This window comes from Chrysochloris asiatica, unplaced genomic scaffold, assembly GCF_000296735.1.
Source record: "Chrysochloris asiatica unplaced genomic scaffold, ChrAsi1.0 scaffold00423, whole genome shotgun sequence".
Lineage (NCBI taxonomy): Eukaryota > Metazoa > Chordata > Mammalia > Afrosoricida > Chrysochloridae > Chrysochloris > Chrysochloris asiatica.
The window spans coordinates 73,446-91,368 of record NW_006408941.1 but is presented as its reverse complement, the minus strand read 5'-3'; the positions used below and the strand labels follow the sequence as shown (position 1 = coordinate 91,368).

Sequence of the window (17,923 nt, the reverse complement as noted above, 5' to 3'; positions counted from 1 at the left end):
AGAATGAATGTAAAACTAATGTTCTCCCATGTAAACTATCACATAATTCACAATAAAACATTTAAGAAAAAAAAAATCAGTGATGACGAAATAGAAGAATTCGATCAAATTCTTCAGTCTAAAATAAGTTGGAAACAAAGAAGTGGGATTGGTAGTTGAAAAATATGGCCCTAGTGATAGAAACAATGCTGGAGATTGCATGGTAGAATTTTGCAAGACCAACATATTTTTTATGATGAATACAATGCCATTCTTCTTTAATTTGCCATTCCAGCATAGTAAACCATATGATTGTCTGATTCAAAATGGCCAATCTACACTTGTCCATTTTAGCTCATGAATGCCTAGGATAACAACTTATTCACTATAAGTACTTTTCAACATATATGGCAACTATACATGTGGATCTCACCAGATAGGAATCAAATCAACTGCATCGGTGGGAAGAGATAACAGGGAAGCTCAATGACATCAGCTAATATAAGACCAGGAGCTGACTGTGAAACAGACCATTAGTTGCTCACATGTAAGTTCAGGCTGAAGCTGAATAAAATTAGAACAAGTCCAAAAGAGCCAAAAAACCTTTGAGTATATCCCACTTAAATTTAGAAACCAACTCAAGAACAGATTTGATGCATTCAATACTAATGACCAAAGACCAGCAGCACTGTGGAATGGCAGGATGAACAACCACACATGAAGAAAGTGAAGATATTTTTAAAAGACAGTAAAGAAAGAAAAAACACCAAATTGAATGTCAGAAACTTGCTCTTGAACATAGAGTAGATAAAGCCAATGGAAAGAAGTGATGAAGTAAAGGGGCTGAAAATTTCAAAGGACAGCTTGAGAAGAAGTATTATAATGAAATATACAAAGACGTAGAGTTAGAAAATCAAAAGAGAATATGATCAGCATTTTTTCAAGCTGAAAGAAGTGAAGAAAACATTCAAGCCTCATTTGCATTATTGAAGGATTCCATTTACAAAATCTTGAACAATGTAGGAGGCATCAAAAGAGGAATAAATAGAGTCACTGTACCAAAATAACTGATAAATACCAAAAGTATTGAAGGAAGAAATCCAAGCTATACTGAAGATATTAATGAAAAAAAATAAGGCTTCAGGAACTGCCAACTGAAATATTTCAATAAAGTGATGTCACAGTGGAAGGACTAGTCAATACCAAGGAACCTGAAAGACAACTACCTGGTCAACTGACTGGAAGCGATTTTTATCTATTCTAAAGAAAGGTAACCTAATATAATAAGGGAATTATCTAAAATTATCATTAATGCCACATGCAAGTAGAATTTTGTTGAAGATCATTTACAAATGGTTGCAGCAGCACACTGACGGGGAATTGCCAGAAATTCAAGCAGTAATTAAAAGAGGCTGTGGAACTAAAGCTAGCATTGCTGACTTCAAATGGTCATGGCTAAAAGCAGAAAATACCAGAAAGAAGATTACTTGTATTTTATTGCCTATGCAAAGGCATTAAACTGCATGGATCACAATAAACTACAGATAACATTTTAATGAATGGGAGTTCCACAACAGTTAATTGTGCTTATGTGGAAGCTCTACATAAATCAAAAGACTGTTGTTCCAACAGAACAAGGGAATGTTGCATGATTTAAAATCAGAAAAAATCTGTGCCTGGGTTGTATCCTTTCACCACACCTATTCAATCTGTATGTTGAACAAATAGTTTAAGAAGCTAGACTATCTGAAGAAGAATGTAGCATTAGAATTAGAGGAAGACTCATTAACAACCTGTGATAACGCAGATGCCAGAACTTTGCTTGCTGAAAGTCAAGAAGACTTGAAGCATTTGCTGACAGAAATCAAAGAATGTAGCCTTCATATGGATTGTTACCTCAATGTAAAGAAAACAAAAATCTTCACAATTGAATGAATCAGTGGAGGAAAGATTAAAGTTGTCAAGGATTTCATTTACTTGGATCTACAATCAATACATGGAAGCAGCAGTCAACAAATCAAAGGACATAGTCCATTAGCCAAATCTGCTGCAAAAGACATCTTTAAAATGTTAAAAGGACTGAAACTGTGTCTGATTGAAGCCATGGTATTTTCAATGACCTCACAAGCATATGAAAGCTACAATGAATCAAGGAAGACAGGAAAAGAATTCATGCATTTCAATTGTGGTGTTGGCAAAGAATATTGGTAAGTACCATGGACTGCCAGAAGAACAAACAAATCTCTGTTTTGGAAGAAGTATGGTCAGAATGCTCCATAGAAGTAAGCATGGCAAGACTGTTCCAAGTACTTTGAACAGGTTATCAGGAGGGACACATACCTGAAAAAGAAAATCACGCTTGGTAAAGTGGAGGATCGTCAAAAAAGAAGACCCCAATGAGATTGAATAAAACAGTGGCTGCAACAATGGGCTCATGCTTAACGATTGTGAGGAAAGTACATCTTCAGTTGGACCCTGCCTAAATTCATGAGCCAATTCGAAAATGAAATTACTTAACTTTCCTTCTAAGAACTTAACTTTCTCTCCCTTAAAAACTTGAGTTTTCCAGCTCCAACAACTCCAGGCATAAAGATATTTGATATTTGAGAATAAATACTTATTATTTTAAAAACCTCAGGTCCAAAGGATTTTTCTGTATTTCTACTCACACCATTAATATCAATTGCCAAAAAACCAACATCCTTAAGGTGGTCCTTGGCTCTAAAAACAATATCTTGGCAGTGAATTTTAATTCTGATCTAGAGATGCAAACTTTCAAATTCATGGTTAAACAGAGGAATTTGTTTATGTCACAATTTTTGTGCTGGGGGGAAGGAGATGATGGAAGCCTGGACGTGTTCAAAACTGTTACTATTGATTCAGCTCAGTTAATGTTGACCCTGTGTACAATAGAGCATCGCCTGGGCCCGTCCCATCTTTACTAGCATCAGTGTGTTCAAGTCCATTGTTGTGGCCACTGTGTATTTGAGTTTCTTTCAATTTAGGGAGCTCATATGACAGCACTATATCGGACAACCTTCTGTTGTGGTCCATAGGGTTTTCAATGGCTACCTTTCAGAAGGGGATCAAACCTTTCTTCCTAGCCTGTCTTAGTCTGGAAGCTCCACTGAAACCTGTCCATCATGGGTGACCATACTGATGTGGTCAACATCGCAGTGACACACAAGCTGCCAAAGTAAATTGAACTGCATGTAAATCCTGCTTTTTTGCATCCTTTATAGACTTAGAGAAATTGTGTGGCACTGTAGGATAAGCACTGGACTGCTAACCACAAAGTCAGTAATTCAAACCCACCAGCCACTTTGCAGGAGAACAATGAAACTTTCAGCTCTTGTAAAGATTTATGGTCTATGCAGGATCACTGAGTAAGAATCAACTCAATGGCAGCAAGTCTGAGTAAGTTTATACATTTAAGGAACCCCAGTGGCACTGTGGCTTAAGCATTGAGCAGCTAACCACAAGGCTGGCAATTCAAAACCAACAGCTGCTCTGAGGGCGAAAGATGAGGCAGTCTGCTCCAGTGAAGATGTCCAGTCTTAAAACTCTGTATAGAGTCACTATGATCATGTCTAACTCAATGGCAGTGAGGTGGGTTTTTGTTGTTGTTGTTTTGTTTTGGTGGTACTGTAAGTTAGGCTTTAGGCTGCTAATTACAACGTAAGCTGTTCAAACCCAGCAGCTGCTCTGTGGGAAAAAGGTGAGGCTGTCTGCTCCCATAAAGATTTACCATCTCAGAAATCTTATATATGGTTGTTGTGAGTCAGAACTGACTCAAAGGCAGTAGGTTTGGGTTTTTGGTTTGGTGGGGCAGATTAAGTAGTCGGCTGCAAACCACAAGATCAGAAAAATGAAAGGTGGAGAAAATGATTTTTTCCCTCCTCAGTATTTAAGATGAACACATTAAACAAATAACCTTGGAATAAAAGAGAAGAGTTTCTTCCCATCCCACTTCTTCCAATATTTCTGTGAGCTTCCAGAACTCTTCTATTCTTCAGAAATTTGTTGTTATTAGTTGCCATCAAATTGATTCCATTTTTGGTGACTCAGTGAGTGCAGAGAACTGCTCTACAGGCTGAATTTTCAGAAGACTGCCAGGATGGGTTGAAACCATCAACTCTTTGGCTAGTAGTCGAGTGCTTAACCATTTGCATCACTCGAGGTTTCCTTCAGCCAAGAAACAGTAACAGGCACTTTGGAGAATTCAAAGATTACATGTGACCTTATCTCCAGGAATTCACCTGGAAGACAGTCCACATATGTGAACGACAATGATACAAAATAGAAATAGTAAATGACAGAAGACAGGTGTAAATAAATTATTATGGTACTTACTTTGAGCATGGTGGCTCTGTACTGCTAACGACAAGGTTGATGGTTCAAGCCCACTAGCTGTTTAGTGGGATAAAGATGAGGCTTTCTCCTCTCACAGAGATTTATAGTCTTGGAAACTCTACATAGGGTCACTATGAGTCTGAAAGTGAAGAGGATTTAAAATACTTATTGATGAAGATCAAAGACCATAGCCTTCAGTATGGATTGCATATCAATGTAAGGAAAACAAAAATCCTCACCACTGGACCAATAAAAAACATTCTTACCAATGGAGAAAAGATTGAAGTTGTCAACAACTTCATTTTACTTGGATTAACCATCAACACTCATGGCAGCAGCAGCCAAGAAATCAAACGACATATTGCATTAGGCAAATCTGCTGCACAAGACCTTTTGAAAGTGTTGAAGAGCAAAGATGTCAGCTTGAGGACTAAGGGACGCCTGACCCAAGCCATGGCATTTTCAATAACCTCATATGCATGTAAAAGTTGGACAGTGAATAAGGAAGATCGTAGAAGAATTGATGCTTTTGAGTTATGGTGTTGGAGAATATTGAAAGTACCATGGGCTGCCAAAAGAACAAACAGATCTGTGTTGGAAGAAGTATAGGCAGAGTGCTCCTGGACAGGATGGACAGACTTCTTCTCTCATACTTCAGATATATTGTCCTGAGGAACCAGTCACTGGAGAGGGATATCATGTTTGGTAAGGTGGAGGGTCAGAAAAAAAAGAGGAAAGACCCCCAACAAGATGGATTGGCAAAGTGGCAGCATCAATGGGCTCAAGCGTGGCAACAAGGTTAGCTCAGGACCGGGAAGTGTTTCATTCTGTTGTGCATAGGGTCGCTATGAGTTGCTACCAACTCGATGGCACCTAACAACATGAGTCTGAACCAACTCAATAGCACTTAACAACTTTTTGAGCTATGGGAAATTGGGGATGGCCTGCAGTTCAGGACAGTAAAGGAATGGGAAGGATGTGAAGGAATTGGGACTGGGTGTTAAGGCAATCTAGGTGTACATACAGCATGCTGAAAGGCTGGAAAATCAAGGTTTTCCACTTGGCTGAAATGAGGGGTATATGAAAACAAGAATAGACTGATATGCTGATTGAATGCTTACCATGTGCCATTAAAGATTTCACATACTTGTTTTGAAAAGAGGTAAGGGGAAATGCATCTGTAAAGGCAAGTATGGAGTGTGAGCACAGAGGAACTTGCAAAACAAATGCTGTTTTGAAAAGTAAAGCAGGATTTCACAAGGGAGTCCAAGTTAGCCCACAGCTACTCCATCTCTTCTAGGCCCTGTGTCCTAGAAGCAGCTCTGCTAGAGCAGAGAGCAGGAGACCATGAGAGGGAGAATGCTTATTCTAGAACGCTGCTAGAAAGAAATCTGAAGTACTTACTACTGAGGTAACCAGCATGTCAGGGGACACTGATAAGGAATAAATTGTCCCACCCCCATCCTTTTCCTCCTAGTTTTCATTGCTTAAACCTGTTCATTGTAAACCACAAGGTGGAGATGTCTGGCAGGGCAGAACTGAGAGGAAGTCGTTTAGTCAACCTAAAGTTACCATTAACACTTTGAGCCACTGCCTTGAGCTAATTTTTTATGTTTGTTTTTTAAGTTTGGTTGAAATGTCACAAATGGAAAAATTAAGTAAAGAGCCCTTTAGCCACAAGACTGGACACACCTGGCTGCAAATCCAGCAAGAGAAACTTACTTCATTAGTAGGAGAGGCAAAGAGTGAAATTTACATCTGAAATTTGCCTGCACCAGGAGAAAGTTCTGAGGCCAAAGGCGCTGTCTGTTTTTACAGCTGTGTTAAGTCTTAGTTCTCTTCTCTTACCAACAGTCAGGAGTGCGGCAAGGGCCCAAGGAAAAATGGTCTCCAACCTCTTCAGCTGCGACTCAGCTCACAAAGGTTTTTAAGAACCAGTTAATGAAATAAAACAAGACCAGATGAGGTGATATAATGAACTTTATTTCCATGGTTAATTTATATGTTTAAATCTCAATGTGTTTTGGGTGTGTGTGTGTTGTTTTGTTGTTGTTGTTTTTAAGTCAGAACACTCTAAAATTATTGATGTGATTTTTGTAACCTTAAATTTAACACTTGATTTTTGTACCAGCTTCACTAATGATATTCTGGTCTGCCCAATTTTTTCACAAGAGTTGGGATCCTTAAAAACTGGTTGTTGTTAAGTGCAGTCTAGTCGGTTCTGACTCTTAGCAACCTTGTATAGGGTTTCCAAGGTGAGGCTGGTGAGTTTGAACCACTGACACTGAAGTTCAAACTGACCTTGCAATCCAGTGCTTACCCTACAGTGCCATACTAGAACTGGTTAAAAAAAAAAAAAGTAATTTTCTTTTAAATGAGACTTTTCCCACCAAATGAGGCTGGAATTCTAATTTTAAAGGAATTCTTGATTCAAATTTAATTAACCCTCTACTCACATGTGGTTCTCTCAGTTCTTGATCTTCCCCAAACCAATTCGCTCAAGGAAAGTAATGGCCTCTAAGAATTGGCATGGGAAAAAGCACCACATCCATCAGCTTTATAAGCTCTACTTTTTGCATAAATGTTCTTAAAGAGGCACAGCTGGGATACCAAGGAACACAGCAAGAGATTTGCAAATTATCACCTTTAAGTCATAGGTTCACAGAGCTGAAAAGAGACTTGGAAATCAAATCATAAACCATGCTTTTCTAAATGAGAAACTGAAACACTGGAAAGAAAAGATCTGCCAGAGTGAGAACCAGGCCAGACAGGCTCATCACTGCCCACTATTTCTCTCTAGCTACATGCTTCTTTCTAACTGTCCCATTTCTTTTGGTTGTTCATATACAGAAGACTGAAATCTTTTCTAGCCACAATTTAGAAGTGATTAATATACAACAATTGTCTAGTTTACACCATGAGGCTAGAAAGATGAAATCAAATCAATTATAATAGAAAGCAATAATAGTGATTCTCAATTCATTTGAATCTCTATTCTTTTAAAATCATCTTTTATTTAAAGTCTTTGTAACTAAACAGAGCTTGGAATTTCTCTTCATGAAGGCAAATTTAAGTGTCTGTCTTAGGGGAGCATATGGGTCACCTAAAATCTTGCTATTCAAAATGTGGTTCTGTCTTTCAACATCCCAATACAAGTGGCAACAGGATCTCTTATAAGCTTCTTAAAGATGTAGATGATCGAGCCTCATCCCAAAGTGATGGAACACTTTGAGAAACATTAATCTAAGACACCTGCCTATAGGACAGCACCATACCTGGCACAATTCAGATAGAAAAACTGGCTACATAAAATGGGTGAAAAAAAGAAAAGATTTTTTCCTATAGGACTATACTGATAAGCTCCTGCTGGAGAATGATAAAACAGGTATAATCTGATAAACAAGATGACTTGAAAATAGATTTCCAGAGGCTACTGTCCAAATTATTCATCAATCAACATATAATTATTTATTCTTAGAACTGAAAAAGACATAGTTCCTGTTTATTTATAGAGTTTACAGTCAAGTAGAAGACAATTACATATGAAATAATATACAAGAAGGTTCAATGTGATAACTATCAGGTTGAGAAATGTCGGGTATATTCTTTCCTTTTGATTTTCTAACCCAGGTCTTTATACATTTCATTATAATACTTTTTCTTCTCAAGCTGATCTTTGAAATCCTTTGTCCCGCTCCTTTATTTTATCATTTCTTCCAGTTACTTTAGCTACTCTGCACTCAAGGGCAAGTTTCAGAGTCTTTTCTGACATTAATTTTGGTCTTTTCTTTTTTGCTGTCTTTTGAATAACCTTTTGCTTTCTTCATGTATGATGTCCTTGAGTCATCTGTTTGATGTGTCAGATATATTCTTAAAATGGTCTAAATCCAGATGGGATATACTCAGCAGAGATTAGTCAAAAGTACTAAGAAAACCAGGCTTACTTTCAGGTTTTTACACCACTGGTCACTGTTAAATGGGATGATCTGAGAGTGCCAACACTACCCCCTTGTCCGTTGCATGCTGCCACAGAGTTGAGACTTGAGGGAAGTGGGCCACTCAGCTGGATGAAAAGCTTATGGTGTAATAGCAAGACTGCTGATCACATTCTGGGTAGCTAGGATAGCAAGAAGGCATGACAGCAATAAGAAGAATAAGGAACCAATGAGGATAACTATGAAAATAGTTGAATATTGGCTTCAAACCAGAAAATAGTAATAACAGCTCAAACTTGATATATAGTCTCATCTTCTCAGAATGAATAGAAAAGTCAATGGTTCTAGAGAAACCTATATAAGTGTTAACGAAAATACCCAAAGGCAAACATAAATCCACTTTTACTTCCAAAAGATATGAGACTTTGAAAATACCCTCAACCCAGGTTCCCAGTAGGCAACCAGCATCTCTATTATGTAATCTCAAAGGCTGTAATTTTACACAAAGAACCAAGAACACAATACCAATAGACAATACATATGAGTTTGTGAAAGTCATGAGAATAAAAGTAAAACATGGCTGAAGATCTCCCATTAAACTCCCAAGCAACATGAGAAGACACCCAAGATACATCATTGAGTGAAAACAGAAAGCTGTTTTATCAGTACATAAAATATCATATATATTAAAACACAAAAACAAAACTACATATTTCTATATATAACATAGAAAAGAATCTTAAACTTCATGGAAAAATTCCATTATCTTTAAATTCCATGTTTTCATGAGCTTTCTGAAGCCCCCTTGTACACCAAATTGGGAACAACGGCTGCTTCTTGGAAAGAGACACTTACAGACTGATGATTAAAGGGACTTAAGTCCTAGTTAATACATCTGAATTTAAAAAATAACTGTGAAGTAAAAAATAAAACCACCTCATATACTAAGTGAAAAAAGCCAAGATGTGGACCAACATATATAAGTAATGAGCCCATTTATTCTTTTAGAATAAATATTTTTAATCTTATATTAGTACAGAAAATAACTAGAGGATACACAAAAACTCTTAGCAATGGTTACTCCTGGAGAATTAAATTAGGGAAAGAGTACTTGTTTGTTTCCTTAAATGTGTCTTACTATTTATTTTTTCTGTGAGCATGTGAGGCATTTACAGTACATATATAACTTTTCTTCTCAATTTATAGGAAAGATTTCTCTGTGTAATGAAATCTTTAGTGTTATGACCAATTAGTTATATTTTGTATGCTCCCATGCTAGATGGCACCTAACAACAAGCTAGGAGGCAGTGAAATGAGAAATAACAAGAAACTACAACCTGCTAAACCTAGTCTGTTGTTGTTAAGTGCTGTCGAGTCGATTCTGACCCATAGTGACACTTTATAGGGTTTCCAAGGAGCAGCTGGTGAGCCTTGAACCACCAACCTTGCAGTTCAAATGGCTTTGCAGTCTGAGCATTAGCCCATAGCGCCACACCAGGACTGACACAAAATATGAAATAAATGATCATTTCTATAACCAACTGAATTCTAATGGTTTGGTTTCATTCTTCTATTGTCTTCACGTTCCATGTAACATATACTTTTCAAGTAAATTATGGATGTACAAGAGTATGAGCGTGCTTTTCAATTCCTGAGAATAGTGAATGTCCCATACCAAGGTCTTTCTATTAGAACTCATTTAGAGGAAGACTGGTTCAAATATTGAATTGGTGTCAAAACAGTGCACTTAAGCTAGATTATTATTTGCATCCCCTCAATCAACATTCCTCTTGTCCCCATGATTTCGGCTTTAAAATCCCACCTCTAGATAGAGTACCCTCACCAACAATCCACTATAATGTGTGCAAACACATAAAGGATCTGTGTAGCATGTCAGTTTCCAGAAAGGCAAAAGAAGTGAATTGAGCTGAATTGCTACTTGACACTAGGCAGCTTTTCGCAGAACTCTGAAAGTAAGTACATGCTAAATTGGATAAACCCCAGGTCAAGTCAAGCAGTCTCACCAGTTTTCCAGGAACAGAATCTAACAGCAGCACTCACTTACCCCCATTACTTTGCCACGCTGTTCAACATCCTCCCACATGAAATGAACTATGATGCGACACATGTATTTCCCGCTTCGGCCTTCCTGTTTCATTCGGACTAGACACATCCTAGATGGGAAGAATATACAAGATATAAATATTTCCAGTGAAGGCTGCTTATCTAAGAGTGACTTCAGCATATGCCACAGAATAAAGAAACCAGAAAGGATCTCAATTGAAAAGCAAAATTTTAGTGAAGCATGATATACACACTGTAAAGTACATGAATCTTAAGTGTGCAGATTGATGAATTTTCACAAATACCCATCTACTTACCACCCAGATCAAGACACCTCAGAAGGTGCCATCATACTTGGAAGAGACCACATTTAGTTGTAAGAAGATAAACCAAAACCAAACCCAACCCACTGACGTTGAGTTGATTCCCACTCACATTGGCCACAGTTTCTGAACCTATAAATCTTTATGAAAGAAAACAGCCTCATTTTTCTTCCATGACGTGGCGGTGGATTAAAACTGCCCACCTTGTAGTTAGCAGTCCAATGTTTAACTGACAACACCAGCTGAGCTCCTTCTTAGAAGATTGCTGTTGTTAAGTGCCGTCGAGTCGGTTCCGACCCATAGTGGATATGCAAGTCTAAATCTTTCATTTTACTGATGAAAACAGGGGTCCTACCAACTAGGGAGAAGAGCATGAGTGGAATGTGGGACCCTATCCAGATAAGCAGCGACACCAGCGATGGAGGCAGATATGAGGACGTGGAGAAAGAGAGCAACTGAAGACTCTAGACTCACGGAAAGAAAAAAGCTGTGTGCTGGTGGCCAGGGGGCAGACTTGCAGAATGTGCCCTTTGGTTGTTTAAATGATCATATATATAGTCCTGAGTGTTTTTGTGTACATCTAAAAAAACAAAAACAAAGGGAATAAAAGCAAATACTGTTGAATGATGATGCACGGAGGGGATTGTAATCATTGCAATGAAATGAAATATGATGAGCATGATTGTAAAACCGATGTTCTCCCATGTAAACTTGTCAACAGCATAAAATAACCTAAAGCTGAGTATAAAACAGTATTGTCCAACATGGCAGCCACTAGCCACCTGTGGCTATTGAGCACTTAAATGTGGCTAGTCCAAATTGAGATGTGGCTTAAATACAAAATACACACCAGATTTCAAAGATTTAGTGCAGGAAAAAGAATATAACATGTCTTACTAATTTTTAAAATATGGTCTACGTGCTGAAATAATATTTGGGACATATTAGGTTAAATAAAACATGGTTAAAATTAATCTCATCTGGTTTTACATTTTTACTTTTTTAATCTAACTACTAGAAAATTTAAAATTACATATGTGACTTGTATCATTTTTCTGTTGGACAGCACTGGTCCAGAAAATACATCATAGAAACTATTATGAGTCCTGATGTGGTGCTGTAGAATAAACAATGGACTACTGACCACAAGGTCAGTAATTCAAGCTCACCAAACACTCGTCAGTAACCAACCCTATACAAGGTCGCTATGAGTCAGAACTGACTCAACAGCATTTAGCAATAATATCAAATTATTAGCACACTAGAATGTAATCACCTTTGAAGGCACAGAAAAACTACTGTATATACAGGTTTAGCAGTCTAGTGCTTATCCTACAGTGCCACACCAGGACTCTGCTTAAGACCTTACATGTGATGAATGCCTAATCTCTTATAATCATACTTATTTCTATGATCTTTCAGTAAATAGTTATTAAGCAGTTACAATATGACTACTAACCTGAAAGATAGTTCCTGTTATATGGACTATCCAGTCTAAAGTGTTAATTCAATCTTCATACACAATTAATCCCTCATCTGCCTCAATGTCTGTTAATGGCTTAGATGGAGAAAAGAAAATACATACTTGTCTCATTGAAGATGACAAGAAGCTGGGCAGGTGACTAGCTGGATGACCCAAAAATACTTCAACAGGCTGTTTTAATGGGCTGAATCTAGTGAGATGAATTTGAACAGGAAAAAATTTAGGGTGTGGTGCTATAGGATAAGCACTGGACCATAAGGTCAATTTTAACTGCAAGGTGGTAAAATCCACCAGCCACTCCTCCAAAACCCTATACAACATCACTACAAGTCTGAACTGACTTGATGGCACTTAACACCACCACCAAACATGGGCCTAAAGAACAATTATAGAAATACAGGATAGATGAGTCATGCCTATCTATGTGTAAAAAAGACAGGACAGTACATGCTCTACAGGAGTTGAGGCAATGATGAGGTTACTCCAAAAAGTCAATGTGCTTTTAGATAAAATAACAGAAACATATCTTCATTGTGCAAAGTGAGAATGTTGTTCTACTCAGCACAGATTCAGACTCTACATGGAATACTGTCCGTAATTTTGAACATATTTTGAGACAAGAGGAAGAGATGAAAGACCAAAAGATAACCTGAAGAAAAGCATGAGAGTTGCCTTAGATATTGTAGAAATTGGCTAGATTGTAAGTCCAAGAGTTCCTAAAGAAATAAAACACAGGACAACAAGGAAACAAGTCATGGAAAAAGATTTGACTACTTTATATGATAAAGGGCATATTACAAGGCAGAACAAGGGAAATTCAACAGTCCTTTTTCTTAAGAGTTTTCAAAGAGTTAACCAAATTACCCATGAAAGCCTCTCACCTGAACAGACGCTGTGTGTTTTGATGCATTAAGTGTTGTCAGAGGCCAATTCATCAACAGCAATAATGAGGTAATGGAATTCTTCATTTATTTGAAAATTCTGTAGTTTGTTAATACACCTGCCTCTGAGGTTTAAAAGTTATAGATTTTCTCAGACCATAAACTTTCTAACTATATCAACATGGGGTAAAATGTGTGTTGTTTGTTTCATAGCAAAGTTTATTCTACAGCCTTTACAGATAACAGTCTACTCAAACAGTTATCTGCGTTGAAAAGTACAACAAGATGTTGACTAAAACTTAATTCACATATTGCACTCCTATAACAATATGTGCCGTGAAGTCGGTTATATATTATGTGCCATGAAGTCGGTTCCAATTCATAGCAACCCTGTACAGGGTTTCCAAGGCTGTAAATCTTTATGGGAGCAGAAAGCCTCATCTTTCTCTGGTGGCACAGCTGGTAGTTTCCAACTGCTGACCGTGAGATTAGCAGCCCAATTCATAACCACTACATTACCAGATGAAACTACCAGCTGTTCCATGGGAGAAAGATGAGGTGTTCTGCTCCCGTAAAGATTTACAGCCTCGGAAACCTTGTACAGGGTCGCTATGAGTCAGAACCAACTCCACAGCACACAACAACAACATGGTAGGATGCTGTAGGAATTAGAGCCCAGCTTTTAAGGAGCAGTTAGTCTTCTATGGGAGATAAACTCTGCCAGATACAAACAATCCTAAAAGAGAGTACAGTAAGTGTCTCAAGAGAAGCATAAAGAGCAATGGCGTTTGAAAGATTAATTTTGGCTGAGTGGAATCAGATTTTCATGGAAAAGGAAACACTGTGACTAGGACTTGGAAGGATAGTTGAAATTATTATCCAGGTAGGGACTAAGGGCAAAGGGAATTTTCAATAGATTAAGTATTATGTGCAAAGGCAGAACCATGAGAGTTCAGTAATGAATGCCAAGGTTTTGTGGCAGGGCAGAATATATGAAGCAGAAAAAGAAGCGAGAAAGGTCATGAAAAATTCTAAAATGTCATTCTAAAAAGTCTAGACTTCACTAGACAGTAGACAGTGAAGAATCACTGAATGTTTTTCAGGAAGAAGGAGTGTAATATGATTAGCACATTGGCATTGAGAGCAGATGAGTCTCTGTGAAGTTTACCTTCTCTTCTCAGCTTCAACCCTGCAATTAAATGTTAATGTCACCAGGGCTAGAAAATGACAAATTGGGGGAATAGTTATTTTAAGAGAACACTATGGTACTCAGAATAATCAGATACAGCAATAAAAACTAAAGATTTCACCTGCCTTTTGATAGCTGCAACCAGTAAGTTTGTTTATATATTATAACCTACACCTTATGTTGCCAAGGAGTCCTGGTGTCGCACTGTAGGATAAGCACTGGACTGTTAACCAGAAGATCGGTGGTTCAAATGCACAAGACACTCCTTGGAAACCCTATACAGGGTCACTATGAGTCAGAATCAACTTGACAGCACTTAGCAACAACAACGTTGCCATTGCTGATGCTGATAAATTGGAAAACATGGATTGGAGCCTGCTACATAAAAGGAGTGCAAATTCTAATCACTCCTAAAACAATGTGTCTAATTAGTTCACAAGACACTTGATGCAAAACATTCAAATATAAAACTCTACAACAAATTTCCGTGTCTTGGTGTGGTGCTGTAGGATAAGCACCTGACAGCTAACCACAAAGTTGGCAGTTCAAACCCACCAACCACTCCTCGGAAACCCTACACAGGATTGTTATGAGCTGGAACCGACTTGATAGCATTAACAACAACAAAAGCAGCAAAATCAAATTTCATCATGCACAGCTGCGATTATAAAACCAAACCATATGAGTTTGTCATGCTATTAGCAGGAAGTATACTGAAGATTCTCAGGAGTGCTAGTGAGAAAGTAAGATTCTGAACCACAGGGCTATCTAATCACCAGTACAATATTCAGCTAAATAAAAGCTTAACTAATTTTTGTTCTGAGTGTTTGAATCAAATTTTTTAGGTAGCAAAGTGTAGAAAGAAGTCCTGGTGTGGCACTGTGGGTTACTGCGCCAGACTATAAAGCCGTTTGAACTGCAAAGTTGGCAGTTCAGGCTCACCAGCTACTCCTTGGAAACCCTATACAGGGTCGCGATGGGTTGGAATCGACTCAACGGCACTTAACAACAACAACAACAGCATAGAAAATAAGTCCTGTTATGAAGAATGTTGGTATGCATCCTTTTTTTCCAAGGGAAAAACAGAGCTGAAGGCTGGGGCCCGCATCTTAGACAGGCAACTGCCTAGACTGCCCCAACTGAGCTGAAGGCCAACACTCAGGCTATCTGACCTTGAAGCGTATAACATTCAGCCTACTCCTTTTTTTGTTTGATAACGGCTTTGAATAGGTAATCCACACACATAGAATAATAATAAGTAAAAAATACTTCATAATCTTTTAATTTCATTTTTCCATGAGCTTTTTGAAGCCCCCTCTTGTGTGTGCGTGTGCGTGCTTGTAGGTACATGTATTCTTTTCCCATAAATATTAGCTTCTTTATTTTTTACTCTTTAAACCACACTATTTTTACCTTGAGAAAACACTTTCTGATACAAAAAGTATGGAGATGAAGAAATCTCGACTCTAGCTGTGTATTTATTTCATCCACAGCTATCCAATCATGCCAGTAAAACCTTTTTATGAAGACTGGAGAGAAAAGATTACTAATTAATTCAGCAATTGTTCCAATAACATTTAGGAGGCTCTGGAAACATAGTGGATTAGGAGGTGGGGTGCTAACTGCAAGGTCAGTAGTTTGAATTTACCAGTCACTCCACAGGATAAAGATGAGGTTTTTCGCTTCTGTAAAGATTTACAGCCTTGGAAATGCTACAGAGTCACTATGCGTCAGAACCAACTAGATGGTACACAACTACCACCACCATCAGGGTACATTTGATCTAGGCTTAATTCAGTGTATCTGGCAATTTTTCCCATTTTAAAAATAACTAAGAAATAGAACAATAAGGAAAAAAAGATCTTACAATAACATAAATGGACAAAATATTATAATTAACAGCAAACATGACTACTGGACAGGCACTGTGCTAAGTGACTTAGATGCACTATTTCATTTAATTCTCACAACTCTTAAGAGGCTGACATTGTTACTATATCTATTTTATAGTCAAGGAAACTAACTCTTAGCGATGTTAAGTAATTTGCCCAAAGCTACAGACCTAGTAAGTGGTAAAACTGAGACTTGTATACAGTCTGATCCCAGAATCACACTAAATTTTTTCTGCCTCCTTTACTGACTAGAAAAACCCTCCAGGATCTGTTTACTCTTATTTTTCATTTAATCCTCAGAAGGGCAATAACTTACATTTCAAAACTAGTATCACATTCGAAATAGCATATCAAAATTAAATGAGGCAAACGTAACTACAACAATGAAATGTTGATGGAAAGGAAGAAACTAAAAATTTCAAAGGGTCAAAAAACTAATAATTTTATTTACACAAACACATAGGTTCAACAAGGTAAGGTAAACCCATCTAGGATAAATCTAAGAAGACAGTACAGCAAAATATAGTTATAAATTATTGTGAAAAACCAGAATCATCCAGAAAAAGTGTTTGAAGGTGAAAGGATAGGAATAAAATTTTAAATTCACAAAGGCTAACAAAAAGCAAAAAAGATTTGATAATATACAGGTAATCCAGTGAAACCAAATCTAATGTTTGTCACAAGCTCTGACTCATAACAATAATGTTTGAGTCATTAGGTCTGCTGACCAATAACAATTCAGAATATTAGATTTCACCAAGTAGTCCTGGTAGCATGGGGCTGTTAACCACAATGTTGACAGTTCAAAACTACCAGCTGCTCCATGGGAGAAAGATGAGGTTGAGGCTGTCTGCTCCTATAAAGATTAACAGTCTCAGAAGCCCTACAGAGGGTCATTATGAATCAGAATTGATTCGATGGCAGTGAATGAGTGAAATTTCAACCAAGAATAGAACAGCTCTACTTCAGTTTATATCACTGATATACATCTAATAAGAAATGCTTAAATTAAACTTTGAGAGGTCTACATTTAACTTCTGATTTAACTTTTGATAATTTAAGAGATCTTACCCAGGGGTACAGGGGACTTCCATGCTAAAATACAATACAAATTGTCCATAAGAATTAAAAAAAAAAAAACTTTCAAAAGAAACAATCTAGTAATCAAAAAGATTCATATATTAGTTAACTCAATAATTTATTTAACACATATTTACTAAGCCTCTACTCTGGGTGCAGACTGAATCTTCTTAACTATTCTGCTTAGAAGCAATTCCAGTTGTTCCTCCCAAGTATGATGATGTTCTTAAACCCACAATTTATTATTGAGGTTTTAAGCTTCACAGTACTATCCTTGTCTCTGAGTGATTCCTGTGGTTCGTGAATAATACTGATCTCTTTAACATATAAGGAAAGCAAACAACCCAGCTCAGCAAAGTAAAGGTGAAAAAAAAAAAAAAGGAGTATTCAAGTCCTAGTCTGGAGGATGCCTAGTATCGCCAAAAGACAAGCATAGAGACGGGGGCAAGGTAAGAAATCACTGACTAGTAGAAGTCTTAAAAACAAAGGGTTATTGGAATACCTAAAAGGGGTTCTATAACTTGCCCAGTGAAATAGGCCTCATGCAAAGCCTTTACAGAGTATAAGACCTTATGTGGAATCCTGAGTCCCATCCACAACCTTATGAGGTGAGACATTCCCACTAGAAAGGACAAGCAGACTGGAACAGCTACAGTGACAGATGATGCATCTTCATGATGAACCTGACCTATACTCAGAGTGGTAGTTACTCTAAATACCAACAGAGAGGGAAAGAGTCTTCAA

General features: G+C 37.5%; 1 protein-coding gene across 1 annotated transcript in view; it reads right to left on the bottom strand.

The window, feature by feature from the left end:
* Positions 1-17,923, bottom strand: part of LOC102835186 (ubiquinol-cytochrome-c reductase complex assembly factor 1-like) — a 126,673-nt gene that overhangs the window by 43,976 nt on the left and 64,774 nt on the right. Inside the window, exon 4 of the mRNA XM_006876866.1 lies at positions 10,333-10,441. Coding sequence (XP_006876928.1) covers positions 10,333-10,441 — 109 coding nt within the window. The remainder of the gene's footprint in view (positions 1-10,332; positions 10,442-17,923) is intronic.